Source organism: Lagopus muta, chromosome 2, assembly GCF_023343835.1.
Source record: "Lagopus muta isolate bLagMut1 chromosome 2, bLagMut1 primary, whole genome shotgun sequence".
NCBI classification, from domain to species: Eukaryota; Metazoa; Chordata; class Aves; order Galliformes; family Phasianidae; genus Lagopus; species Lagopus muta.
In genome coordinates this window covers 100904249-100932232 of record NC_064434.1, presented here as the reverse complement: position 1 = coordinate 100932232, position 27984 = coordinate 100904249, and the positions used below count along the sequence as shown (strand labels likewise).

The 27984-nt window shown below is 40.1% G+C and overlaps 2 protein-coding genes across 2 annotated transcripts in view; one reads left to right on the top strand and one right to left on the bottom strand.

The window, feature by feature from the left end:
• Positions 1-66: 66 nt before the first annotated feature.
• MSH2 (mutS homolog 2) lies at positions 67-27800 on the bottom strand. Its single transcript, XM_048937099.1, has 16 exons — positions 27554-27800; positions 26467-26621; positions 25830-26108; positions 25586-25732; positions 24148-24297; positions 22728-22861; positions 16477-16676; positions 13511-13620; positions 10967-11090; positions 10093-10243; positions 8569-8666; positions 7011-7256; positions 5215-5419; positions 4579-4826; positions 1937-2109; positions 67-489 (listed from the first exon to the last, which is right to left on the bottom strand). The coding sequence occupies exons 1-16, from the start codon at positions 27789-27791 to the stop codon at positions 319-321; spliced, it is 2829 nt and encodes a 942-aa protein (XP_048793056.1). The 5' UTR covers positions 27792-27800; the 3' UTR covers positions 67-318.
• The window catches only part of SPDYA (speedy/RINGO cell cycle regulator family member A), a 42231-nt gene continuing 21528 nt past the window's right edge, over positions 7282-27984 (top strand). Inside the window, exons 1-3 of the mRNA XM_048937110.1 lie at positions 7282-8082; positions 20148-20341; positions 22233-22316. The gene's annotated coding sequence lies outside the window, so the exon portion shown is untranslated. The remainder of the gene's footprint in view (positions 8083-20147; positions 20342-22232; positions 22317-27984) is intronic.

Below are 27984 nucleotides of genomic sequence, written 5' to 3'. Positions count from 1 at the left end.
CTTAACGGCACACTTCTGTTCTGGCAAAAGATTACATGATTTGAATAATTCTCTCAATACAAAAAGAACAAAAAAACATTTTATTGAAAATTTCTAAGAGAACACAAGAAATGGGAGCTAAAGCAGGAACCTGGCAAAGAATGGGTGCAGAATTTTAGTTTTTTAACAGTTACAATTCAAGAAAAAAAAATAAGGCTACATAAATCCATATGAAACACTATAGCACATAAAAACTATAAGACAAGAAAATGGTACTTCTTGCAATCAACTGAAAACAAAAAAAGCTACTTCAAGAGCTGCATCCTGTTCTCACATCTTTCATGGTGTAACTTTTGTTCTGGAAATGATTTCATTCACGAAACTGTTGTTCTTTGCCAACACATCAGCTCTCAGCTGCTTCAGCTTGGTTTTGATGTCTTCTTCTGACATATCTGTCAGGGGCAATGCTTTCACTTGACAGAGAAAATCCTGAATGATCTTTTCGCCTTCCTACAACAGAGTGAGGGGAAGGAGGGGAAAAAGAAAACAGAAAGAATTGTTATGCTGCAAGCAGGATATTTCCAAATTACACCAAAAATATAAGGTCCTGTTCAGCATCAGGAGCTTTTCACAGACAAAACCACATTATTTTTGCACTTGCTATTATGTATAATTCAGTTATACTGTTTTTGGGAGTTCTTTCCCCATTCTGTCCATGAGCAAAAACTCTGAGTTGATTGACAGAGACTAATTTTAACACTGAGAGCTCCTATACATGTTTCACATTTAATTCCATCATGTAACCACATCAGGAAAAGACTGCTAGAGCAGTCATTGCTTGGGAGAGGCCATGTTACTTTTTGGATGAACTGTAAATCCGAATCAACATTTCCATATGCAAAAAGATAGAGCAAACTGTTACCAAGCAACTGGAGAGTGGCTGTCACCACTGAGAAGAGATGGTAATTAAGCTTCATGCATATGCTTTTACACAAATAGGCGAAGGACAACTTCTAAACAGTTTGATTAGTGAGAACAAACATGTCAATGGACAGTGTTCAGGATTCCTGTATCAGAAACAATTTGGGCAGAACACAGATTTCTGCTTGGTCCTCTGTGTTTTCTACGGTAATACAAAGCATTTGTACTTTGATTTTAATATTTAGAACTGAGGCAAAATGCTTTCAGTGCAGAAGTCTCCAAAGCACTTGGAAATATAATAGCACGGCTGTCTCCTTGAACGTGATGTGAACAAAGGCAGACAAATTGTGTGGAGAAGAAAGACCTCTAACACTATGTGCCTCCACAGTTTATGATCTATTATTTACTATCAAATACATTATGAACTGTCAAAGAATAAAACATGACACTGTATTTGTCAGAGCATTTGCCACAGCTGTTTAATTTATAATCACTTTAAAATCATGCAGCCAGATCCAACTGAACTGGAAAATACTTCACTGTGATACCTCGCAAGTTGGCATGTTGGTCACAGTGCTGCTGATGCAGTTGGAGGGAACTTCCTAACACCTGCTGGCAGGACAAACCAGAGATCATTGGCCAGTAACATAAGATTCTTACTGAGCCAAGAACAGGTGTGGACCACCAGAACTGAAAATAAAGGAGCAGCCTCTGCCTAAAGCAAAGTGTTTTTAAATGTACAGAGTGCTTACAGAAGATCAGCACTTCAAGGCTTCCACATAATGGAGCGTTACCAAGGCTGCAATTGTTCTATAAAAACGATAAACGAGTTACAAGGCCGCCAAGTTCTCAGGCCAGAACTGAGATCTGTTACCAGATTCTATATGCTTCTGTTAGGAAAGGCACAGACAGCCTCTCAGGAAAAGGCAAAGCAAGTAGTTGGACAGCATGTGCTTTGGGGAAATCTGAGTCCTAAAGCTATTTTCCTCAGGCTACCCCGTGTACACAAATGGGAAAAAAAATGCTGTTAGTAAACCTCTCTTTCTCTGTAGCATTTCTTGGCTGCTGGCTCTCCTTCAGATTCCTTGGGCCTGCCAATGTCTTGAAACTCCTCCAGCTCCAGTGCTTTCTCTCTTGCCCTTTCTATCACATGTTTTGGGAAAGCTGCCAACTCTGCTACATGTATTCCAAAACTCTGGTCACAAACACCTGGGCGGAGAGAAAAACAACCTGTGAAGAATTCTCAAGAAACAACTGGCCTACACAGAGATTATACAAACCAATACGTAATAATTTTTCGTTCTGAAGGAGCACGTGTGTGATGTGTGGTTTGGTTTTCACAGTACTCTTTGCATTTCATTTCTGGGCTATATATGATATGATAACAGATTAAGAATATGCTCTCATTAAACCAAGATCTCTTAGAACAGTAACTGCAGAGCTACAGAAGTCCTTGGAGGAGAAAGGGAAAACTCTCCAGGCTGAACAAATTTCCCTTTAGCACATGAATGAAAGTGAACAATATTTTTTTTTTCATTAAAGTGCTTCAGCACAATGTGTGGAAAATAATCATCTGCACCGTTTATAAAAAGATACAAGAAGTGCATTGAGACACATATATAAAGATGCTCTGGTGCTTTCTCAATCCTCCTCCTCCTCCTCCTCTGCGTCAGCACCACACAGCTTCCCAGCTTCCAGGAAGAGTTTAATTATATCAAAACCTTTCATCTCTAAGTTTACACTTACTTCAATTAATACCCAGTTCATCAGACTGGGTTGAGAAGGAAAGTTCTCACACTTGCTCACAATATGTCAATTATACACGGTTACATAAAACCATTTTCACTTCAGTATCAAAAGCCATTCTTTTATATCACCATCGTTTTCACTGGCCACCCACAAATATTACTCTATCCTTTTAGTTCTGGTCTCCAGCAAAAAGTTATAATAAATTAATTACACACTTTAAATGACAACTAATCATCCGCTAAATGCTGGGTAACTGAAGAAAAGGCAAAGAAAACAACAGTACTTAGGCCTTTTCTGCTTCACTAACTGCACTCACTCAGGTTTGTTTTGTTTAAACAAAATTACTATTTTTAAGCAGACATTTGTTCTCTTGATTTTGCTTTAACAACACACATCTGCACAGACAAAGTTAGCTCCAGTTTCTGCTGATAAAATCCTGGAACTGAGGCTTGGAGGACTGTACCCAGTTTTTCTGTCACACATGAAGAATGAAAAGCAGAAGGAAAATACTCATTTCCTTATCGTGCACTTTGGGTTTAGTTTTAGACATTGCAAATCAAATAAAAGCTGTTGTTTGTTTCAAAACACAACTGCATGCGAGCTGCCTCCTCTTACATCACTGCTCCAACAAAGTAATCCTTCCAAAAAAGAAAAAGCACAAAACTGAAATCAGAACCTTATACAAAAGGCAATTTGTATATCCAAATTATAATATACAATTATAATATACAAATACAATTCAGATCATGTATTTGAAGATGAAGATTTCGTAACATCACATTTGATCTGATAGAGGTTTTAGCAGATACTGCGCTCAGTAGCACATCCAAAAAATTGGACTAATGAAAAAAACCAACAAAACAACACTTCAAGCTCAGAGAAAAGATGTGAAGGACTAAAACTGGGGAAACTGTTCAAAGCAAAATATGAAACATGGCTTCTAGAAGGGGTGAATGAATATAGGTCAAAAAAAAGAAGGAGAGGACTGAAAAGCCAGGGCCACCAACTCAGACTGACCAGGAACAAAGTCTGTACATTGCCTAGAAAACTGCATGGGCAGAAAGGAGAACAGAGGCCATTTAAGATCTCAAAAGAGAGAGTCCACAAGGAGAGAGTTAAGAAAGGAAGACAGCAGCAAGATCTGAGATTCTCTGCTGAGCTCTAAGACAGCAGCACTTCTGGTTGTTCTTTTATTGCTCTTGCTCAGAGCAACCTCTTAGCTTTAGGGAACAGTGTCTGAAAGCTAATTGCAAGACTGCAACCAGAGGTGAATGTAAAATTAGCAGCAGTTCCACAAGTAATCGAAGGGCAACTATTATTCCATGGATTCAAAAGCAGAAGCAAGCTACTTGTTATTTTATTATAATGTCATTTCCTAAAAACTAAAGCATGCAACTTTTCTAATACCAAACTACTGCACAAATTGAGCAATGACTTTCTTCAGTAAGTAACTCTAATAATAATGAAAAAAACATTATTGAAAAAATGCCAGCAGAGAAAAGCTGTATTCATTTCCTTTGAAAAAAAGAAAACATTCAAGGAGGATAAGTCCTTTCTGTAAAGTTACAAAAAATAACTCAATTCCAAAAGGAATCTAGGAAAACAGAAGAGAACATTTTGGAGCCCTTCTTTCTGCCCTTGAAAAAGAGCAACTAGAAAAGCATTAATTTGAGTGTGAGAAATAACACAGAACTCTTAACAGGTAACCATCACCATCACCAGCTGTGTTCAAAGCTGGCACAGAGCCCCTGCCATTCACATTATCTTGTTATCTATATTATTATAAAGAGCACGTTGGCATGTCCACTATAAAACCTAAGCTCGGAGTACTGCACATGAAATAACTTCTCGTGTTCCTTTCCACTAATATTTCTGCCTCCCTCTTTCAGGGAGGAATGAAGTCACCATTTTCGCCGTTGGTAGTCTTACCTGCCTTGACACGATACAGCATTGTCAGTGTGTCGTCACTGGTGAGAGCAGTAACATGTAGGTTATTTACAGTTGGAACTTGATCAGCAAGAGCTGTCAGTTCATGAAAGTGTGTGGCAAACATACAGAAAGCACAAATTTTGCTCGCAATGTATTCTGAAATAGCCCACGCCAAGCCAAAGCCATCGTAGGTCGAAGTTCCTCTTCCCAGCTCATCAATAATTATCAAAGAGTTTTCAGATGCTGTCCTAAAACAGAAAAGAATTAAGTTTGGGCAAAGCATAAACTCTGGATACTGGATTACCACAAATCATACTGTAGAGCACAACATCAGGCACAAGACAACAACAGTTTACATGAACATCATATAAATAAAGTACACGTAGTGTCACAAATTATTCCAAGTTAGAGCCTCTTTGGCCCACCTAGACTTTGGCCTCCTGGTAGCAGCTGCGTCTGAAGGCTGAAATAAATAGTAGGCTACTTCAAGAACTTACAGCCCTACAGTAAAGGACTTCAGGCCTCAGATCCTAAAAGAAAATCTTAAGATGCTAAAAGAAAATGCTAAGATGTAACATTCCCAGAGCGCATCCTTTCCAATCAACACCAACCAAATGAAAGAAGTGCAGGACTTACCTAAGGATGGAAGCCGTTTCCAACATTTCAGCCATGAAAGTAGACACACCTTTCAGCTGACTGTCTCCAGCTCCTACACGAGCCAGGATACAATCCACAATGGTTATTTCTGCAGAGTCGCAGGGTACAAAGCACCCAATTTGGGCCATAAGAACAATGACTCCTGTCTGTCGGATGTATGTTGACTTTCCACCCATGTTAGGGCCTGCAGAAGAAATTTTGCAAAGGAATTTAAAACCAGTATCTTTTACCATTCAACACTCCTTTTAAAGGAAAGCAGGCTGTTGAAAAAAACAAAAACAAAAACCAACACATAAACTTGCTCTTTTGTTGGGAGAAAAAAGACTTGTCTAACAGGTGCAGCTAGGAGGGCTACTACTACTAAGGGTTACTGTTTTGATAGGCATTCCTTTCTTTTCTTTCTTTTTTTTTTTAAGAGAAGGGAAGAATGAAAGGTTTCATAAGTTTTGTGAGTTTTCAGAAGTGTAAGCAGTCATCTAAAATGCACGTCCATACCTAAAACTAACAAGCTTTCATTGTAAAGTCACCAGTATTGCTGCTTAAGAACAAAAATAATTTGCTTTTACTTCAAACAACAAACACTACTTGTCTGCAAAAATGAAGCAGTTCACTTAACAGACTGGGTTCAAGCTTTCTGGTGACTTAAATTACAATCTAAAGGGATTCTGAATCATCAAAAACATACATTTTGCAATTAGAACTTAACTGAAGCACAAATGAAATAAAAAGTGCTTTCCAAACAAACTGATAATTAAAACCAATTTTACGCTTTTGCAACCAGAAAAACAAGAGTGCTGCCATGCATTTATTCAGATTCTTAGTTTTTCTTTTTGATCATTTTAGAAGTGTTCATTAATCATTCTCTAATTTCAGATCTTTGCTACTCAGAATGTGTTAAGCATATCTGAATGGAAATTAAAATTCAATTAAATGTATAAACACTAAAAAGGTTTTCCTGTAGAGTAAAATTCTCTTAATTTCACCAGAGATTAGGAGGAGAAAAAAAAAAGTATGGTCATTAAAACATGCTTGGCATTTTAAATTGATGAGCACGGAACAAAGAAAACATTATCAAAGTGGGTGTTTAAAATCTTGCCTACAGCAGATGCCTACATGATGACTACAGTACAACTGATGCCTCATGGAATTTTCCAATTCACTTCAGTAGGGTTAGGCTCTCCAGCTCCTGAGGCTGTCTGGCTTGCGAAGGGACAGTCAGTAAAACAAAGAATACATGTAGTAAGGATGAGTTTTCTTACTTCCTGATATCCCAGCAGCCTCCCTCTTCTTCCCAAATAACTATTTCTATATTAGTGACCAACTTCTCAAATAGTGCACACCACAATTACAGTCGTAACAACTCACTCCATGACTGGTAGTTTGGAAGATATCTTTATGTCCATAAGCAGCAGGAACTGGACAAGAACTTTGTGGACAGATACACACATATATATATATAAGCAATGCTCACTCTTCATTATGTAGAATCATTGAATCTCCCAAACTGAAGGGACCCGTAAGGATCATCAGCACCAACTCTTTGCTCCATACAGCACCGCCCAAATATCAGACCATAGAACACATTCTTCCCAGTTAAATCTCAGCCCATGTAGAGACACATGAATAAGCTGCTCACCGCTCCCACTTTCTTGATTAGAGAAATTATTCCAACATAGCTTTCCCCCTCCCTTCCCTTTTGTTTCAAAAGGCATCATTATTGGAAATACTTGAAACATTTAAAACCTAAGTGTAAAGCAAAAAAAAGTAACATTTACCAGTAATAATGTGGAACATCTGCTTGCCCTTCTCAAATGTAACATCATTGGGGATGAAGGCCACCTCATCTTGCACTTCGATGCAAGGGTGCCTGGCACCTTTCAGCACAATCCTTCCTTGCCCCTTTTCCAGAATGACAGGACGAACATACGGCACTGGGGCTGCATTTGACACGTGAGCAAAACTGACAATTGCATCTAACTGAGCTATTACATCATTCATGGTCTGGATTGGCTCTGCATAACCTGTTTTTGATTACAGAGAGACAAATTCAACACAGTTAGAAATGTGAAAGAGGTGATGGACAGGGAGCTATAGAGGTGAAACATCTCACATCTGCAATAGGAATGAGTATATAGGAAGAGATGAGTATTGACCTGCAGAAAGAATCCTATCTGTAGGAAATGCGTTCACTATTCTAACATTATTTCTTGAACTTGGCTAGGTATAGATCATTCAGAGGACTTCCAGTCACTTTCATTCAAGAATTACAAATCAATCCAGTCTTTTTAATTAGTCTGTCTTCACAGGAGGAAAAATGTGTTTTTTTCCCAAGACTTAAACACTTGCAAGTCTGTTACTGCACATCACAAACCTTAAGCAGCAGCAAAATAGTTTTTCTCAAACATACTTGGTATTTGCAGATGATGTACTGTGGCTACTTCTACTATATAATACTCAATTTCCACATATTATATGTATACAAACAAACTTAACTTTACCACCCACAAGCACCACTTGAAAATCACCAAGACACATACACTAAAAAAAGTCTTTTGCAGTATACTGGCAAGTTCCCTAAAAGGTCAAAGATTTCCAGTGTAACTTACAATGAAATACAATGAAATCTTCTTGCATTCTCTTAAAAAGTGCTTTCCTATCTATAATACATTTGGCCTTCGCTTCATATTAATTAGTGCTTTCACTTTCCACTTCTCCTTTCAAAGACCTAAGACCTGTTCGGCTGGATCTTGTGCCGCTGGGAGACATAGTATTTACAGAATCCTCCTGACTGACATTCCCTGGTGTGTCTTCTCCTTTTGGAAAAGGATGGCAAAGAATACCCTACAGGTAGGCAATCTTAGAACAAAATACAGGAAAACTAAGGAAAACAATAGTTGTTTATTGTGCCATATAATCAGTGATTAATTTGTTCTTCTGTGGCATAATATTCTTTCTTCACCATCCTTCACAGCCCTGAGGTCCCTCAGTTCCTTTGTTTTTTTGCCCATTCTGCCTCCTACTGTTAGGGTGGGGATGCCTACAGTCAGGGAGGGAAGAGGATGACAGATGTGGCCTCTATGGACATATTTTTGTCCCTGTTATGGGAGAAGCATTTGCACGTGCCCCATCACTGCTTATCTGTAGCAATTCTAGGGAAAGGTCTGACCATAAGACAACGTATTTCACACTTTCAACAACAGACTAAAGGCCCCAAACAAAGTTTTCACATTCTTTAGGGAAGGTTAAGGTCCTTCTCTGCAGAAGGGCATACAGAGTGACAGCAAGTCCTCCCAGCATTCCAGACTGCCTGCATATCAACAACAACATATTCACCTGAAGCGATGTTAATAATTTCCTTAACAATTGCATCCTGAGCCTCTTCGTACTCTTCTCTGTTCTTTATGTAATCCTCATTGATGGCACTCAGCTTGCTGTGAACAAAATGGCAACATTTAGAGGTTGTCATGTCCTCTGCCCTCTGGCCACCTCCCAGTAAACTCCTCTAATGGTAACTCCAGCAGTAACTGCTACACCTGAAGTCACAGTTTCATTGTCTGTCTGAAACCGACCATGTATTAATTGCTGCTGTTTTAACCACTCCATACAGGAAGCAGATACAGACAAACTTGTCTCCAGTCTGAAGTCCATCTGGTGGTTGATTAGTAGCAGCATTTTTGGGAGTTGATACTATTTATGCCTCGATTTACACCCTGGATGACAGAACTGAACACACTTTCAAATGCATTCTCAGCAGTGCTGTGAGAACCACGTTAAGATCAGCCACCGCTACACTGTGGGACAGGGCTGCCTTTCCTTGGGTTAGACCAGAGAAGCAGGTGGACAAGAATTTCAAAACACAGGCAAATACAAAGTCCTGCATGTGGGATGAATAACTCCATGTCAGAGAACAGACCAAGTGTGGTCCAGATGCCTACAAAACAGCTTTACATAAAAGAGCTGGAGATACAGGGAAGGAAGCATGCTTTTTCAATTTGGAAAGGAGAGGCATCAAATTCTTGCAGGTGCAGAGAAAAAGAATGATACTAAACACTCAAATCACAATGTAAATTCTCATTACATGTGATAAGGAGGCATTAAGCACTGAAGCTCATGTCCCTACAGGTTATGAAAGATGCTTGAAGAACAGACAAATGGACGCAACATTGAGCCACCTCATTTAACTGCGAGATTGCATCTAGCTTCAAAGGTGACTCTGTTCTAATAGAGGGATTGGACCAGTTAAACTCAAGAGATTCTCTTAAGTTTCGTAGCTTCATAGAATAGAATAACAGAACATCCTGAATTGAAGGGAACCACAATGATCAGTGAGTCCAACCCTGGGCTCCACACAGCATCACCCAAACCCTATGACTGAGAGTGCTGTCCAAACTCTCCCTGAGCTTACAGAACCTCAGGCCGCAAGTCCAATACTTAAGACCAACAGAAATTACAGCATAATTTGGAAAAGATAATTACCAACAAAACTGCTGCATGTCATATTTGGTGATAAGCACAAATAGCTCTTCTCTTATTTCAGCTTGTAAAAGCGTCTGTATAAACACTCACACTGAATGCAATTACACGGGTAGGTGCAGCTAAAACAGATAAATTAGCCAAAGTCAGATGAACAAAAATAGCTAACAGTTGGCAAAGAAAATGAGGAATGCAGGCATGTGCTTTTAACAGACACTGCATGACTTCTCCTCAGTCTCGCTCAATGTATCAATCTGTGAGCCAACCGAAAAGGTGAAAATTCAGCCACTCAAGATGTACAAGAAACTGCTTAGTGGAAAAGCTACAGAGGAATAACTGCTTCTTTTGCACCAGGCTCGAAACATTACCAGTATTACCTCATACCTGTTTGTAAATTTCACACCATTCTTCTGTGTATCAGTTATCTTGTACTTTGAATTGTTCCTGAGAACCTTTTCCTCCTTGCAAGTAATTCGAAAGTGGTGTCCAAACTGTGAATTTGACTCCAGTTTGATACTTTTACCAGCTTCCAAACCTTTTAGAGGAAAAGACAAAACAACAGATACTATTATCAAAATCCTTTTGGTTGTGCTGTTTCTGCTCAATAACCCCAGTTCACAGCCTCTCCAACACGCTCTTCAGTACACTTGTTCTGGTTCTGTACATACATGAGAAATACCTACACCTAATAGAATTTTACTGTCTCCTTCCCTGCTCTTACCTTTGATACGCCCTCAAACTGCATATGGAAATGAGGTGCACCATTACTGTACTGCTACATATTCCCCAGAAAAATGAAAACCATTCACAGCATGCTGCAAGGACATTCTGCTTGCTGTTGTAAACACAGCGTGTACAGCCTTGTGATTCTTTTATTAACACATACTATTGCTGGTGGGATTTCTCATCCTTACACAGCCTTGCCTTTCCTTCTTTATATCTAGGTATCATGTTTAAATATATAAATTAAGCCCAGAAAACCCTGGGCTTAATTAAGAATGAGATGAGCTGCACGCAGTATACTGCAACATCGAAATATTCTGTAATACTATCCTAAAAAAAAGCCAAGTCGTAGCCCTGCAATATCTCAGTTGCCATTAGACAACACTGTAACAATTAAAGTCACTCCAAACTAAGGAAAATGATAAATAGAACAACAGAAACATCCCCTACCTAGTTACTCTAAGCCAGTTTTCATCACTTGGTCTCAAAATAATTAAATAAGGAGGTAAGAAATAAAGGTACTTCCATCCCCTACCAAGCTCTTTGGCTGCACTCTTTAATAAGGTCTGCATGTTTTCTTCCAGCTCATTCATCTTCTCTCGCAATTCTGTCAGGTTGGGATCAAAAGAAGCCTTTACAAGGAACTCATGATTCTCCACCTAGGGGGAAAAATGAAAAAACGATTTGTTCAAGTGAGGTGGTAATAAAAGGAATAATCTCCTTCACTGCCTACCTTCTCTGCATTTCACTCAGCCTGCTATTTTGGTTGTGGTTTTGCTGCATGCCAACACACTGCAGTGATGTTCTCCAGCTGCTTAACCAGATATGTGGCCTCCACACATTTATGTGATTTTAGAGATCCCTCTGAATCCTGCAGACATTGTGAAAGCAGCACAAACAAATTCATTCCCTGTTACGGCCCTGTTGATAGATCTGTTACTCCTATTGCCTTCATATCTCTGCAAAAAGAACAGCTATGAATATTTATGACAGAATGTACAGCAGAACATTCCTGCTTTTATAGGGCAGATCCTGGTTCTGAAACAGAAAGGATAGGCTGAAAATGCCAAGAATGCCAAGCCTTGTCATGACAGGTCAGACTAATAACCCAGAACTGATGACAGTCTGATACCTGGATATGTTCATTATGTGAAATAAGGAAATCTTGGTTCCAAGTGCTTCTCCATTTAACGAGGTGACAGTAAATGATTTGCAGACTCCAGTGCTATGTTGAGCTAGCTAATTAATTTGAAAAGCAAGTCCTTCTGTGAAGGGCCGTGCTCTTAGAGCTAAAATCAAAATGCTGCCTAACGAAAGCAATAACAAATTCTGAAGTTGTCCCAACTTGAGGTGAAGGTTGGAGCAGATCATTTTTCACAGCCCCTCATGGATCTAAGAAATACAGGAATGGAAGTGACTGTTTCTCAACTTTATATTTTTTTAAACAGCTAGGTAAATGAATAACCACATCCCACACTTTCTGAACTCAGATGTTTCTTTTTATATTAGAATGCTTACCCTGAATAGATTCCTGGCATAATGTAGTTGCTATGACAACCTGTCCTTCACTCACACTCAGAACAGAGCTCAGCGTTTTGTATGAATACCCAAACATCTAAGAGAAACTGAAAGCCAAACGTTCAAGTTTGAAGATTCCTACGCAGAAGGTTCACTCTTCACAAAACCAATGTTGGTTTACCTGTAGCCATTTCAATTGATCCCAGTATCTCGAAGGAAAAACAACCACAAATTCAACAACAGGTCCTAGGGGCCTTGGTTAAAAATAACTGACTCTAACCTATGTAGAAGAACGACAAAATATTATTCAAGCTAAAGTTGAAAAGAAATGTGAAGAGCTGGGCGAATGCTGAAACAACTGCTTGTTTTAAAGAATACAGAGTTCCATCAACAGATGGTCTGTAACTAGTAGATAGCTATAAATGTCTGCATTAGCATACATGATCAATTACAGCCACGCGTCAGTCGAGCAGCCTTGAAGAGTATAAAACACAGGTGATGAACACAGCACAAAGAAAGAAAAAAGTGTTCTTTTGCTTGAAAAAAATGCACGTTCAAAATTTTTTAAGGTCGGTGTAGTTTTCCAAAGTGCAACAAATTGCTGTTCCGACCCTTGGCACGCCCTCAGGTAGGGCTCATCTTTCTACAGTCAGCACACATTGACATTTAGGACAATCCTAAAAGCCCCCCAAGTTTTCCAAAATGACTGAAGCATCTCGTCAGCAACAAACATGAAGCAGGTGTCTGAGCAAGCAGATGAAATAGCAACACTAGAAAAATGAGTGTGTTTTGAGTGCATCGCTCCAATTCTCCAACAAAGATGATAAACTGCACCAAAAACTTTGGCACGTTTCACTTTCAGTAACCAGACTGCCAAAAACAAGAAGTGTTCAGTCCTATACAACAGCAAACCATTCATCTGTACCTATCCCTTCTTTCTGGTACAGATTAATGCTCCTTTCTTTGGCCAGTTTTCCTCTGGAACAGAAACCAGTTTTGCTTGCAGAATGAGTCCTATCTGCAGTAATGTTTTATAAGTGCAGATGAGAGGCTAAATTAATTTCAGTGGCTTTTTCTCTATCAAGAAACTTCTTTACACTGCAAAGTAAACTTCATCTTTGTATCGAGGTCAGTCATTTTCCAAACAAACTGTTAGTTATGAAGACTCTCTCACCACACAAAAGCATGTCTCCTGAACTCGACAAAGCAGAGAAATATGTAAGCAGCTCTGGCTACATCCTAGATTTGAGACATCACGGTAACACTGAAATTATGAGGGAAAAAAAGCAAAAAAGCGGCAAAGTAACTTCCCCACTTGTAATATTGATGAGGTTTCTGAAAACAAGTTCCAGCATCCATGTAACCAAAGCACTTTTTCATTGGCCACATAGCTAAGATATTCCACTGTAAAGATTAATGACTCCTCACACATGCCATGACTAATCTAACAGTAACGACTTACACAGACGATCAATTAATTTACTGAGTGTGGAGCAGATTGAGAAGTTCAGTAAGAAATTTTAATAGCCAAGTAAACCTGTTCATCCATGCCAGCTCATACCTTATCCATATCCAATGTTGTTTCTATCATCTCCAGAAATTTTGAGAAGTCGGAGTGGATGTCATTAAGAGGTGTTATAAACACTGCCAATAACAACATCTGGTGAGCTCCTGTTAAGAACATGGGAAATTATTCACAATATTTCACAACTTCACCAGAATTCATGTACCCAAGATAAACAGCACAACTATAGAGCTGAATGCTTTTTATTTTAAACTTGAAACATTTCTACAGTCAGCTAGGCAGCAAAAAGAAATATGGAAATCAACACTGTTCTACCAAGGGAAAAATAAAAAAAAGCAAAATGACTTAAATTTGTCATTTTCATTGGACAAAAAATATATACAAATTATAAAAAGAACATGGTGCAAAAGAGAAACTAAAATGGAGTATAGCTTTACTGAAAATGGATTGTGCCTGTGTACCATGAAGTTTGTCTGTCTGTCTTTGAGACAAAAAGAAACCCACAGACCTCATCTGGACTTCTCAATAGTGTGTCACACAAGATGCTAAAATACAAGATTCATCATTATACAGAGATTAAAAGGCAGATAAAGAGGACACCCATGACTTGCAAAAGATGAATGAGTTGGAAAGATATCAGCAGTACTGTTCCTCCAGGGCTTGTACAGGCATTAATCTTTTGAAGATGTGAGCATTAATGATATTAACATACAAACAAAAGAAAGTTGCTTATGAAATTCACTAATATATGCAGTGTGGAAGATAACAGAGGAAACTGGAGAAAATAAATCAAAAACATAAGTAAACGTCCTTGAAAACGGAGCTAGCTGAAACAAAGCAAAGTTTACTAGTAAGCTTCAGTGTAGTTACAGACAAAAAAGTGCTCTGAGTAAGGAAATAATCCACTGGAAATGGTAAGGAATGTAGAACAACGGTACAACAGTCAAGGAATGACCAGCACTACAGTGCATAATAAAAAAACAGGTATTTCCCAAAGCAATGAGGAGGTATTCATAAGATACTGTATGTAACACAGTAAAAGTCCACCCAGAACACAGCACACAGGTCTTGTATCCTGCATATTTGCAGGCTTAAAATTGAGTGTCAGTCTGAAATGAGAAGGAAGGTGCTTTGGCAGTTCTTAAAGATAGACGTTTAAGTACCTAGATTTTATGCCCAGCAATCTGAGTAATGAGCAACTGCTTCCTTTCGCCAGCAACAGCAAAATGATTTGATGACTCAGTGTCCTTTCCTGTCTTATGCAGGTTTCTTATGTCTAAAAAATAAAAAATGGCCTTCACTCAGTATCCCACTCCTCAGCTTTCATCATCCATTAAAACAAACATCTCAACAAAGCAATGCTTCGTGCTGGGTGAAAGGCAATCATTGCTAATCACTCCGTGGTGCAGCTGCAGATGTATAGCTGCAATAAAAGTAAGACATTCAACCTATTTCAAATTATTTTAGATACACTAGTGATGAATGCTCTACTAAGGCAGACTGATTCTGTATAATGTGTAGAAGAACAGAACCTCTTGCAGTCTTGGAATTCATGCATACAGTGAGCTTAGTGGTTTTCTCTCCAAGCTTGTAAAATCTGACTGTTTTCATACCTCAGTGTTAAGACAAAGAAACTCTACTGATCCAAATGACACCTAACAGAAAGAGATAAAGACAGGAAGAGAGTATTTTGAAACGCTGATGATGGAAATCCAAGAGCTCCACACCAAGGCACAACCAAGCAGTCTGTATGAAAAAGCCAAAGGGAGAACACGACTAAGCCAACTCAGTGCAGCACAGCCCTTGTATCAAAATATGTACAAAGGTTTTTATATATTTTATTTATCTATCAGTTCTTCCACAGTTTTAAGATTTTAACTGCTTTTGGAAGAAACAGGCAGTATCCAAAAAATACACTTAGTTCCTGATGAGTTTTTTAGAAGAGTCATTATTTGAAGTCAGAAACGTACAGTACAGAAAAGTGCCAGGTACTGGATAACCTCACTCAGTGTCTGCTCAAATAGGGTAAGGGAGTATTTGTAACCATACCACTTCAAAAGTTCTTAATCTTTAGGGTTTCAGTGCTTGATTTGCACAAAGGGATTGTCAACTTAGTGGCCTTCTATAAAAATATGAATTCTAGTAGGCTAGGACAGCTGTTGCTGTATTGAAGCACATTCCTCTTATGCTGATACCATCTTATCTTGCATCTTCTTGGTAACATCCAGAAAAGAAAATAGTAACCTTTGTATTTTGTAGGGTTGTCTGTCATAGCATTGAGCTTCCTACCACTGAAGATCAGTAGAAAGCCTGCCACGTTATTCTCCACAGCAGGAAGACTTCACTACTTCAAAAAACAAAATGCTCTTCAAATGACACCACTGAAGCTTAAACAACACAAAAAATATTGTAGTTACAACTCAAAACATATTTGAGAATTGTGTCTTCAAAAAAAAAAAACAACAACCATCGTATTGTATGAAGAGTTATCTTAACTGTAAGACATGTTAGACACGAGGAAGAGCTTTTTCTCTCAGAGTGGTCAGGCACTGCAATGGCTGCCCAGGGAGGTGGTGGAGTTGCCGTCCCTGGCAGTGCTCAAGAGGCATCTGGATGAGGAGCTGTGAGATCTGGTTTAGTGCTTGTGGTGGCAATGGTGATGGGAGGATTGGACTAGATGATCTTATAGGTGGTTTCCAACCTTGTGATTCTATGATTCAGTGATTCTATGATACACAAACATGCACGTGATAGTGCATACTTAGATATCTTAGATACTTAGAGATAAGCCACTGCCAAAGACTACAGCACCCAGCACTCAACAGTCTGTTTTGTTTTTAGGTACCTACTGGTATTTTCCAGCACAGTTCCAATTTAAATGCCTTAAGCTTTACTCCTGCAATAGAAGCATATGGGATAAAACGTAATCTTTGGAAATCTATACACTATTCCTTGGCAGTCTCAACACGTTATAAAACACTGAAAACAGGGAGTAGCATTACCTTCATATTTTTCTAGTGCTTGGACAACATTAGGCAGTTGGTTAATAGCTTGATACATCCGGTAACAGTCCTGTAAGGTTGCTGCTTGTCTCTGAAACCTCTTTGCTAGCCGGTTAAGATCAGGGAAGCGGCGTAGAAGGTCTTCTTGAAGGCCCTGACGCAGTTCAGTATCTGCCACAAAGGCTTCAACCAAGTTCAACCTAAGTAAGATTTAATGAGATGTAAGGGTGAGCATGACGTGGTACGCAATTCTTTTACATCTGCCATTACAACAGCAACGGTTATAAGGAAGTTTCGGTCTCAGCAAGGATACTCGCACTGTATCACGCTCTGTGAATTTTACAGCTGGGCATCTAATGAACAGCACTGAAGTGAAACCATTTCAAACTGCCAACATCTGTTCAGTAGGTATTTCAAAGCTCAGAATCTACTTGGAAATTAATCTTCCCTTGCATCATAAAAGTCAATGATCAAAATCTTACTCACTGCTCTATCCAACCACTTGGCCTGTATTTTGCTTTTCACAAGCTCACATTTTTGGCTTTTTTTTTTAGTTGTGCTTTTTTACATCATACACAAACAAACCTCTTTCATTCCACAATTCTCAGCTTGTTCAACAGCCTCCTGCAAAAGAACTTGTGAAAGGCATTTTAACTACCTAATTTATTCATATTTTTTGCCTTTGTCCACTACAATGACAGGTTCAAAGAGTTCAGATCTGCATGACACAATTTTCCTCTACCAAACCTATGCTAATTAGACTAACATCTCATGACCTTCCTAGCACTGTTCTATTTTCTCCTCCTCTATTTGCCAGCCATACGCATAAGGTTGACAGGTTCATGTTCATTTTGCAGAACAGGTTCCCATAAAGTAGGAATACATACAAGGCTGCTGAAGAGCTATGTTAAGGTAACACAAGCCACATCTAATGCTCACAAGTAATAAAGATATCAAGGGGAAGGGCTTTTTTGTAATACAAAGTTTATGGCTTAGTAAACAAAGAAAACATGGGAAGAAATCAAAGCAAAATGAAATCCCTGTTTCAAGACAGTTAGGTGTTCAAATGTGCAAATTCAAAATCTCAGGTGATATAAATCAAAACCAACACCAGTAGTACATACAGGAACAAGAACACTTCTAGGACTGCTCCAAAAAAGGACTGGATGCTTTTTATCAGTTTTTGATACTTGGATCCACGCATGAATCCATAAGATATCACTACTGCAGAGCAATAATTCAAAATCCCAAGTTCTGCCAGATGTTTTCATGGGAAATAGCTGAATTAACACAAGGAAGAAAATGTTAATAACAAAATCAAATGAGAAATGCACTATTTCATGGGAGAAGCTCAGCTATTACTTTTAAAGAACATCCTGAAGGTTTAACTCCTCGTCCCCAGCCACAGAACAGTAGAGCCTTCTAAAGAGCTCACACTCTCCACCTGCTGAAGTCTTCCTATGACTGCAGAATAAGATCAGCTTTCCTGTTTAAGCGTTCAAGCTAACTATAGTCACTTTTATCAGAAAAATGCCACTTAGAAAAGAAGGATATTAAGGATATTCGTGGACATACTGAAAGAATCCAGCAGAGGGCCACCAAGACCATCAGGGACCAAGGAGAACCACTCCTGTGAGGAGAATCTGAGAAAGCTGAGGCTGTTCAGCCTGGGGAGGAACCATTCACATCTATAAAACATGAGGAAAAGGTACAAAGATAACAGAGCCATGCTCTGCTCAGCTGCACCCTGTGCCAGGGCAAGAAGCAATGGGCACAAACTGGAACACAAGAGGTTCTGTCTAAGCATCAGGATTGTGCTGGGGGGGTGACTGAGTATAGGAACAGATACACAGAGGTGCTGAAGAGTCTTCATCCTTGGAGATGCTCTAATGCAGGTCCTGGGCAACCTGCTTTGCCTGAGCAGGGGGTTGGACCAGATGACCTCCAGAGGTCATTTTCAATCAAAGTCATTCTACAATTCCTTAATCAAACACAGATTTCAAGCAGAATGTAATTACTGCAGTAATCATCCACCTTCTTTCGACAGGTTGAGAGCAAAATAATAGTATGACAGCAACACAATCACTTTTCCCTAAAGAAGAAATAAAAATAGCAATTTGATCATTTCTTGCACAAAGATCTGAAAACTGATTTGACATTTTTAACCAAGTTTCAGTTTAGTTTTGATTTCACTTGAGCCCCAAAATTCAGATGCAAGAGAAAGTGACTAAAAGCTTAATCCTTGTATTTACTATGCACCAAGCAATGGCTGTCAGGATGGAGTGAGAGAGCTGAAAGTACCAACAGAGAGATACTGTGACAACCAATGCCACCTAAGAGATACAGATTTACGGTACTGATTGCTGATCCTTGACCTAGAAGACAAATGATACCAACAACATGAAGAATACAAACAGCTTTTATGCCCTCCTTCAGCTCAAATAGCAATGCAGTCTTTCCCATACGTGAAGGTGTCATGAAAGAAATCTTTGTTTTTATTTACATCCTCATATTCTCTTCAGACAAGAAAACTAAAAGTAAATTTCTAGCAGTGGAAGAATCTAAACTTTGTATTTGCTTTCAAATGCCTCAGATTTTGATGGAAATTTCTTCCTGAAGAAGTGACATGCCTGACATGTGCTCGACTTGCAGAGCTTTTAAGTTTCTAGGCAGTACTCACTGTCAACCTGTTTTAGAAGCAAAAATAAATGAAAAGACAGGCAGTCTAAAAGTAGTTTTGAAAGTAGTAACCGTAGTTGAAGGAAATAGGGAGCATTAAAGAAGTGCTGAGAGCTTCAAGTTACAAACATTTCGTAGTGAACTCAGAAGCTGTGACTTACAGAATGACAAAAGGGATGTTTTTCTAACATTCTAGAGGCTTATTGGAAAGCCAGTGCCATTTACATTATCACTAAATGACAGCTTCTTTCATGCAAAACACTTATTGCACCATGACATGCATGACAAAAATCAAATCACACTCCTGTCTTACAGTTAGCTCAGGTTCAACCTGTGTTCCAGAACTGTCTCTGCAGGCACTAAAGGCACTCCCAATGTTTAGTTAAAGTGTGTTTTAATTAAGTTGTTTAGACAAACCTCCAAGCTGGTCACATTCTCCCCTCCCTTAGCAAGGATGCAGGCCACTAATTGAACTGCCTGAAATCAGTTTGCTGCTCTAGACAAGTACTGACCTGCACTTGCAAAAGTAGTGAAGGTCCTTTCAAAGATAACCAAAATGACTGAAGCAACACAGACTGCCTGCAGTACTTTGCAGGAGCAGCTGTAGGTTAAAAAAGAACGCAAAAATAGTGAAAACCTATCATAGACCAACTTATGTGGGAAGGGAATTTAGGGCCTGTAGTCCCAGTTCTCACTCAAAAGGGCTGATATCAGTTGAATGGAATCCCACATTTGTGCTATGTGCAAACACAAGATATGTTTTATTTTTCTGAATGAAACGATGTTCACATTCAGCATATTTTTTTTCCTCAAGATTGAACAGAAAGAATGCTACTTAATGTTCTCCCACATATCTCAAACTTTCCAGTATCTAAAAAATAAACAAAACATACTGAAGTTGCTTTCTGTACTTCACTACAATCATTACCCAATAAATCCTATTCAGAATATGATCTGCACTTTCTGTCTCTGAAGGTACCTTTTAATTTCAGAGATATGCTGACTCCAAGAAGAGACAGGAGGCTCCATCTGAACAGCCATCTGAAGTCACTGCATGGTGAAAGCAAGGCTGGACTGTGCATACCTGGGAAACCAGCCAGACACAGGCAGAACACCATGCTTTTCAAGACAGACAAGAACCAGAACCCTCTATTCTCTTTGCTCTGGCTAGAAGCTGTTTGAGGAGGTAAACATTATGTTATCTAAAACATATGCACTACATACATTAATTTGTGATGCTACCATATCCTGTATTGATGGTTAATATGGATTAGTGACATAACATCCAGTTCTACTTATCCATAAATACCCTAACACATTGCAAGTTAAAAACCACTGAAAGCTAATCCATTTAGCTCCAAAAGATGACTTGCACCATCTACAGGTCTTAGCAGGGGGTTACAAGAGTCTGACTCCAAAGGTTTTGGAATTAACTGCCAGGCATCCAACTCTGGATAACCAAAACAACAGGCTTACTCCAATAAAAAGTCATCTAACATCAGTCAAATCTATGTGGTTTAGACTAGTTTGATGAGAGGTGTGCATCAGTGTTAAGTGGAGTGCTTTAACACATTCAAGCTAAGAAATAATCAGGAACCCATCTAGATGACAAAAGAACCACTGTTTTTCTATCTGGACCAAAAGTCAGGGTATTTTCTTCTCAAACTATCTATATGCTCTCAATTATAGCATGTTGAAGTTCTGAATTCTTAAATTCAGAAATAGAAAACCACCCTGTAACCACAAATCTCTCAAAAGGTGTTTGAACTTGTAAATTCCTCGTATCAGTTCCACTAATGGTTTGTCTTATTATGTTTGTTCCTTATATTTAAATAAGTGCAGCCCTACACACTCTGAACAGCATTAAGATTGGGAGGGTAGTACATCAGCAGCCTTTGAGCAAAATGCACTGCTTTTATCTGCAGGCATTCAGACTGTGGCACAGCAATGCTGCTGAGTGAAGTGAAAGGTATGACTGTGTGTCCATAAGCACAACAGACTAAAACTAACTACATTTCATGAAGCACAAGCCAGCTGATTTGGTGGCTAGATGAGGTACAGGAGGCTATCAATGAACTCTTTCAAACTCAATAATGGAATCCACCTTTGCAAGCTTCACTGATAGCTTAATGCTACTGAAGTGCTCCCTCCCTCCTTTAAATGCAGCTTTTGCTAAATACAGCCAACATTAACCATACAGAAGTCACATTTTCTGTCTACTGCCTCAACTTCATAAACAAAACATCATCTTTCTTCCAGACTTGCAGGACTTTTGGCACACAATAATGATCAAACAAAACTGTCAGAAAAGTTTAGATTTCCAACGTTTACTTTGTTACAAGAAAACCACAAATGGGAGTAACTCATTTCAAAGTCTTAAAATCAAGTTAACTGTATAATTAATGTTGGCATGGATTTTAGGATCCAAAACTGACAGTAGAACATCCTGGGCATGTAATCAAGAAGTAATGATGAAAGCTTACTAACGCATGCAAAATTAAGATACAGCATTCGTTAAACCTGGGGACAAATACTTCCCAGGCTGGAAACATTTTTAAGCATGTTTGGATCAAGTCACTAGGCATCGTTCTGCAAATTACTTGAAAACACACACAAAAATATAAAATTATACAAATCTAGAAAGAACATTTGTGTGTCCAAGCTGAAATTTCTTTTGTGGCGTTACTGATCCATGTTAAAGCCCAACAACATAGCCAGAAATACCTGCACTGCCTTATCTGAAATACAAGACTGACAACTATCAAAGTTAAATTCAATTTTCTGGTTTATTCTGCTTTTTAAAGAAACAAATGGACTTCGAAACGCACTAACTTATCACTTACTTGAGCTGTACAGTGTTTGTGTTTAGGTGATAGAGGACAGCTATATTTAACATGAGCTGTTTTGTAGGCTTTCTTTGTGTGGAGAATAACACGAAATTAGCATATACACTCTGGGGGAGTAAGACGTTTGTAGTTTCCCTTCCTGAAGGACTGAGAACGATCCGTTCTGTCTCAGCAGTGAGTTGTCAAATGCTGAAAAGCTTCGTACTGACTGATGCTGCTCTCTGCTGGTAGGGCTGACATGGGTGACAGGCAGCAGTGTGAAACATCAAGGCAGATGAAGACCATATGTGGGCCACAGTATCCGCACAAGATACGGTAAGAGTGCCTGTTTCATACTAAGGGATTTGGCTTCTAGAAATACAAAGAGATCACTACTGCTTAATTTCTTTTTTCATTAAACTGGACATGGCATCAAGATACAGTGTGAAGTTAGAAAGCAGCACCTTAGCCTATAGCATGAGTCATCTGACCATATTATACTATACTATACATATTATACAACCTAAAAGGTTGTAATTGTAAATTATCTAACAGTCAGTAAGCATCTCATTGAGCAGACTTTCTGTTCTGTTGAACGACAGTAGAGTATAGCGCACAAAAACTCCAGCCACCATTTCTAGCAAGTGAAAAACTGATTTCTTGGTTGTAGTATTTTGCTTAACGAAAAGGGACCTTCTATAAAACAATTACAACTTGCATAAAGTCCAGCAAATGCGACAATTTTACCTTTCTTCAATTCTATTCTTGTCCATAAGCGGCTGTTTGATCCACTGATTAACCAGTCTTTGTCCTTGAGGGGTTCTGCATTTGTTTAGTAAACCAGCCAGAGACTGTGTATTATTAGCATTTTCCACAGAACTCTGGAAAGGAAAAGAAAAAGTTAAGCTCACTGACACCCCCTGACTGGCAGTCCAGTTCACTGCTTAAAAACAGATCCATCTTTTCTGTATGAGACCCAGCACCATCAAAGAAGGCGCTGCATTAAGGCAGCTGCACTGCCTCCTGGAACATACCTACTCATTGGGTAGCATATTCTTTGAATAGGAGAAGTGGAAACATATCTAGATACTTGCTAGTTTGCCCTTTGTAAGGTGAAAAAACAAGGATCCCATCCAGTAAATAAAAAAAAAAAAGCAGAATAAGACTATTCAGACTACAGCTTACCATAGTTTAGTCCTGCTTTTGGCTTAATATTAATTGCACTCAAGAGAGCCTTATGGTCATTTTTCTAGGATTTCTACTTGGTTGTTTTGCACAAACAGTTGGGAAGCAAAAAATCGTGTTTAACACCGACAAATAACAAATGACCTTGTTTCAACTCACAACTCTGAAATTAAAACCTCAGTCACTTTCTACGCCAGAATGCCTGCAATTAAAACAGTGTGTAGGGATTCAACCAGCAACAGATCTGGATGTCTGTAAATAGCTGGAACGTAGAACTAGCACTACAAGAGGACACTCAGCAAGAGGGTATATTGATGGTTTAACCTCCAGATAATTTAGAGTGTATTTTATTCATACCTTCAGTGTTCTGGACAGAATAGTGTATGAAAAACTCCTGAATCCAAGAAAGCATCACAGAATACAAATAACCTACCCCAGCACATACAGTTTTGTATAATCAACTGCATGTGCTGCATCATCAGAACTTCACCTACATACTTCACACATTCAGACTTCTCCAAAAACAGCATGACTGTAGAAATTATTTTGGAGTTCCCTGTCACACCACACAATTACTGAACTCAACTCTTCCTCCATCCCCCAAACCTGCTCCTGCCACTGAGGATGTGAACTGCTCTGACTACAACCAAGGAAAGCTAATGCCCTCTCTCCACTGCCTAGCCAACTCCTCAGCAGCTGCAAGCAGGTTATCCCCAAGGCACTTCCCATTCTGCATTCTACACCTTCCTGCCACTCTTATGATCTTCTCTTCTGCATTCAAAGGCAAACAAGGGAACAAAACTGAACAAAGAGTGTTAACAGTTGCGAACTGTTTAAAACATACTCTATATGAGAGTAACTGAAAACAAAGCTAAAAAAGCAGAAGCTGACGTTATCAGGATGTGGGAAGCTGTGACTGTTAATCAAGCAGCTAAACAAGTATATTGCAAAACACAGATCAACCCAAGCATGCATTTCTTACCTGGAACAGGTTGAGTGCTTGGACAGCTGCATTGTCTAGAACCATATACTGACTGAGATCAAAAGTAGTCAGTTCGAATTGTCCAAAGTTAGAGTCATCTGACAGCAACTCCAAAAACTTGATAACGGCTGACAAAGATGAAACAGCAACCTGAAGATTAAAAAAAAAAAAAACAAAGAAAGAAAAGAAAAGAAAAACACTGACCACCACATATTCTAGTTAGAAATATTCCTGAACCGTGGAGCATTTGATAATAAAGAAAATTACTAGAAATAGTCAAGCGAAGTCTGTGAGCTACGACAATTTCAACAGGGTTACAGGAGATTCATCACTTTTTTCTAGGGCACTACAGCTTCTTTCTAGGTAGGTGTAAGAAGAACAAACGAGATACTTGCTTAATCTGATAAACAAAGATGTGAAGAGCACGCCACGCCAACTTGCCAAAGCTCTTATCAGGACATTTCTGGCCCAGGAACAGAAACAAGTTATAGCAGATAGATATCATGTATCATTTGAGGACATGGTTTCATGGTTACAGACAGACAGAGCAAGGATCTGATCTGGCTCACTGTAAGACCTTACACATGTTAATGCCAGCACAAAAGACAGTGAGTGTGATTACTGACTTGTTTGGTTATAAAGACTTCCAACAATTTTAAGCTGTTATGAAATCACACATTAGGGTAGAATAACTCAGAGGATGCCCATTGCAAAGGTATAATGAAAGGTGTTTTAAAATAAATTTAAATTTGTTTCCTCTTAAGTAAATTAACTGTTTGTAGTTGACTTAAGAGAACAAACATGCTCAGCTGATATTCAGGCACTGCATATCATATCATATCATATCATATATCATAGAATGGCTTGGGTTGGAAGGGGACCTCAAGGATCATCAAGCTCCAACCTCCCCACTGCAGGCAGGGCCACCAACCTCCACATTTAATACTAGACCAGGCTGCCCAGAGCCCCACCCAACCTGGCCTTGAACACCTCCAGGGACAGGGCAACACACATCATATAACTGAGCTGTCAGATGATGTAAATCACAATAGCATTAGCATAAACAGCACTCTGTTTTGAAACATGAGTTTTCCCATTATGCAAAATAATCAAAGGATTATATTTCAGCCCTTAGGTAGATTGATTATGAATAGGAAGCACTTCTTGTTAGCAATCAATTTGTTCACCAGAGTTTACTACTTGAAAGTGATACATGATATCTCACATTCTTCCAGGACTCCTGGACACAAAGACTCATGCAGAGCAGAACTGCTAAGAGCTTCAGCAAGAATGCAGTTTAACACAATGCATACCCTCAGAGGTATGGGAATCCAGCACACAACAGGGTCAGGAAGGGTAGAGATCATCTTACAACAGGTGCACACACCACTCTGCTTCTGAAAAAACAGGGGCACATCAAACAGTGCTCTGGGCTCACCTGCTTTTCCATCTCTGGCAATGCTGCACTGTTCATTTGTTCTCCTTTTCTGGATTTTAACAAGCGATTGAGATCCTGAACAATATCCTTTGTCGTGAAATCTGCCTTCTTTCTGTCTGTAATCAGGATTCCTCCTCTCTGAATGACCTGTTTGCCATAAAATACAGTCACCAATTAATTTCAGTTTTCGTTGGACAGCTGCTCATCACCTAGAAGCACACCCTGAGAGAACTGCTGCCCTTACCTGCCGCAGTTTCCCCATCTCTCCTGCAGTGTCTCCTCCTGGCAGCACACACTCCTTAGGTCCTAGCTGAACCAGCAGGGCTTCAAGGTTTGAGAACTGATCGTTATCTGGGAACTCACAGACGCTCAGTTTTCTCAGCGTAGTGTCCACATACCCTACTCCTATTACTCTTTGTCCATCAGCAGAAGACAGCTTCACCCCCACAACCCCGATGGCCATTGACATATCATTGTTGGCAAAGAGAACTTCCTCAAACTGGGCAAGATTTCCCGGAGAACCCTGTATGCAGGAGAAATGAAGTTTTAAAAAGGTGTAAACACAGGATACACTTGTTAAAACCGAACAAAACAAAGAAGAATTGGTAAGAACAGACCATTAATACAAAACACAGCTTTTTAAACCATTTAAACATCATCTACAGAAAGTGAACTACCTCAGGCTTCTTCAGACCTGCAGCCTATGGCAAGGACACAGGATGAGCTCCTCCAGCAGATGCAAGCACAGCAACATACAACCAACTGCACAACTTACCATCATACCACCAGAGGCAGTCACTGAAACTCCAAACTGAGGGATGCAGGAGTCATTTCTTTATCCCCTTCCCTCTTACCATCATACAGAAAGGTAGAAATTGTACCTTGTATGCTAAATACCAGTCGTTCTCTTTGACAGATTTACTCCCTGCTTTATTCTTGTAAACTTCCACTCTGTAATGACGAACCAGCAGCAAATCTCTCACAAAAGATTCAAAGTTCATTTTACTGAGCACAACACTCTCCAGTTTCTGATTTCCTATGGAAAGAAAAGAGGAGGGAGGGGAAGGGGGACTTGTAAGATGCTTGAATGCGTTCATCATGTTTGTTCTCTGTAATTGACTCCCCCCAAGTTAGAATTTACAGCCTTCAGAACTGATGTTCGTCGGATACTGAAGATCACATAAAACCCTTGAAACGACACAAACCCGAAACGTTTCATTATTCACATTAGACATGAAGAAAGCTTTCAATCAGAGACACCAGATAATGCTGTTGTGGCATGTTTTGAAACCAAAGCTTGAAGGACCCAGGCTTCCATCTCTGAACTGAGCAGCACTGAACATAACGCAGAAATGGGGCCCATACACGTTTCCTGGTCTGGGAGGTATTCCAAACCCCAGCCTTGACAATGTCACACTTTCTAAGATCTTTGCAGCTTTCTTCTTATGCAGCAGCCCATCACTCACGCCAAGAAGCACAAAGCATATTCCAGTGCCATTCTCTTTCTATTGCCACTGCATAGAAAAAGTTTCACTCATCACGAACTGGTTCCAATCAAGTTTATTAAGTATAAGCTCTGCAATATTAAGCTACTTGAGACGAACGATAACAGCAAGGTTTGCCTCTTCTGACAAAGTCTTACATCTGATGTCTGCAAGCTCTACCTCTGCATACCAAAAGATTATTAACAAAAAGGAGCAAGAGGCAGATAGAGAAAATCTTGAGCAATGCATAATTATACGTTATACCCTGCTGCAGTCCATCGTGAGTCAATCACGTACGAACAGGCGATTCGCACACGTGAACGTCACCATTGCAACCCAACGAACCACCCGCACTCGAGCAGTACAGAAACACAGAACCACAGAGGTTGGAAAAGACCCCCGGGATCTGCAGCCCGCAGCACAACGCCGCTCCTTCTTCCCGCCGCGCCCCACGAGCCGCCCGCCGCCCCAGCCCCGCACGCACCTGGCGCGCCCGCCAGCTGCCGGATGACGGCCCGCGTACGGAACAGCTCGCGGGCGGCCAGCCGCGCGTCCGCGCCATGGACCGAGTAGTAGTCGCCGCGCTCGAAGAAGCGCACGGTGGTGTCCGGTTTCTCGAGCAGGGAGAGCACGGCGCGCACGAAGCCCGCCTCGGCCCCCGCGCCCTCCGGCCACACCGCTTCCCGCGGCGCCTCGGCCGCCATGCTGCAGCCTCCCGCCATCGGCCGCCGCGCGCGCGCCGCCCCGGAGTCGCCAGCCAATCACCGCGCGGCTGCGTCACGGCCGCCCATCTCGCGCGCGGTGTGGGGCGGTGCAGAGGGGACGGCGGTCGGTCGGCTCCCGGGGTGGGCGGGCACAGGCGCCTGGCGCTGCCTAGCGGGTGCGCTTGGCTGCCCGTCTGTCCTCCCGTCCCCC

Excerpts from the sequence above, each read along its gene's own strand:
- MSH2 (XM_048937099.1), bottom strand. The coding sequence starts at position 27,791 with ATGGCGGGAGGCTGCAGCATGGCGGCCGAGGCGCCGCGGGAAGCGGTG. Across the intron at positions 11,091-13,510 it reads CAACATTGGATATGGATAAG|GTGGAGAATCATGAGTTCCT; the intron begins GTATGAGCTGGC and ends TTTTCCCCCTAG. Across the intron at positions 10,244-10,966 it reads GAGTGCAGCCAAAGAGCTTG|GTTTGGAAGCTGGTAAAAGT; the intron begins GTAGGGGATGGA and ends TTCCTCTAAAAG.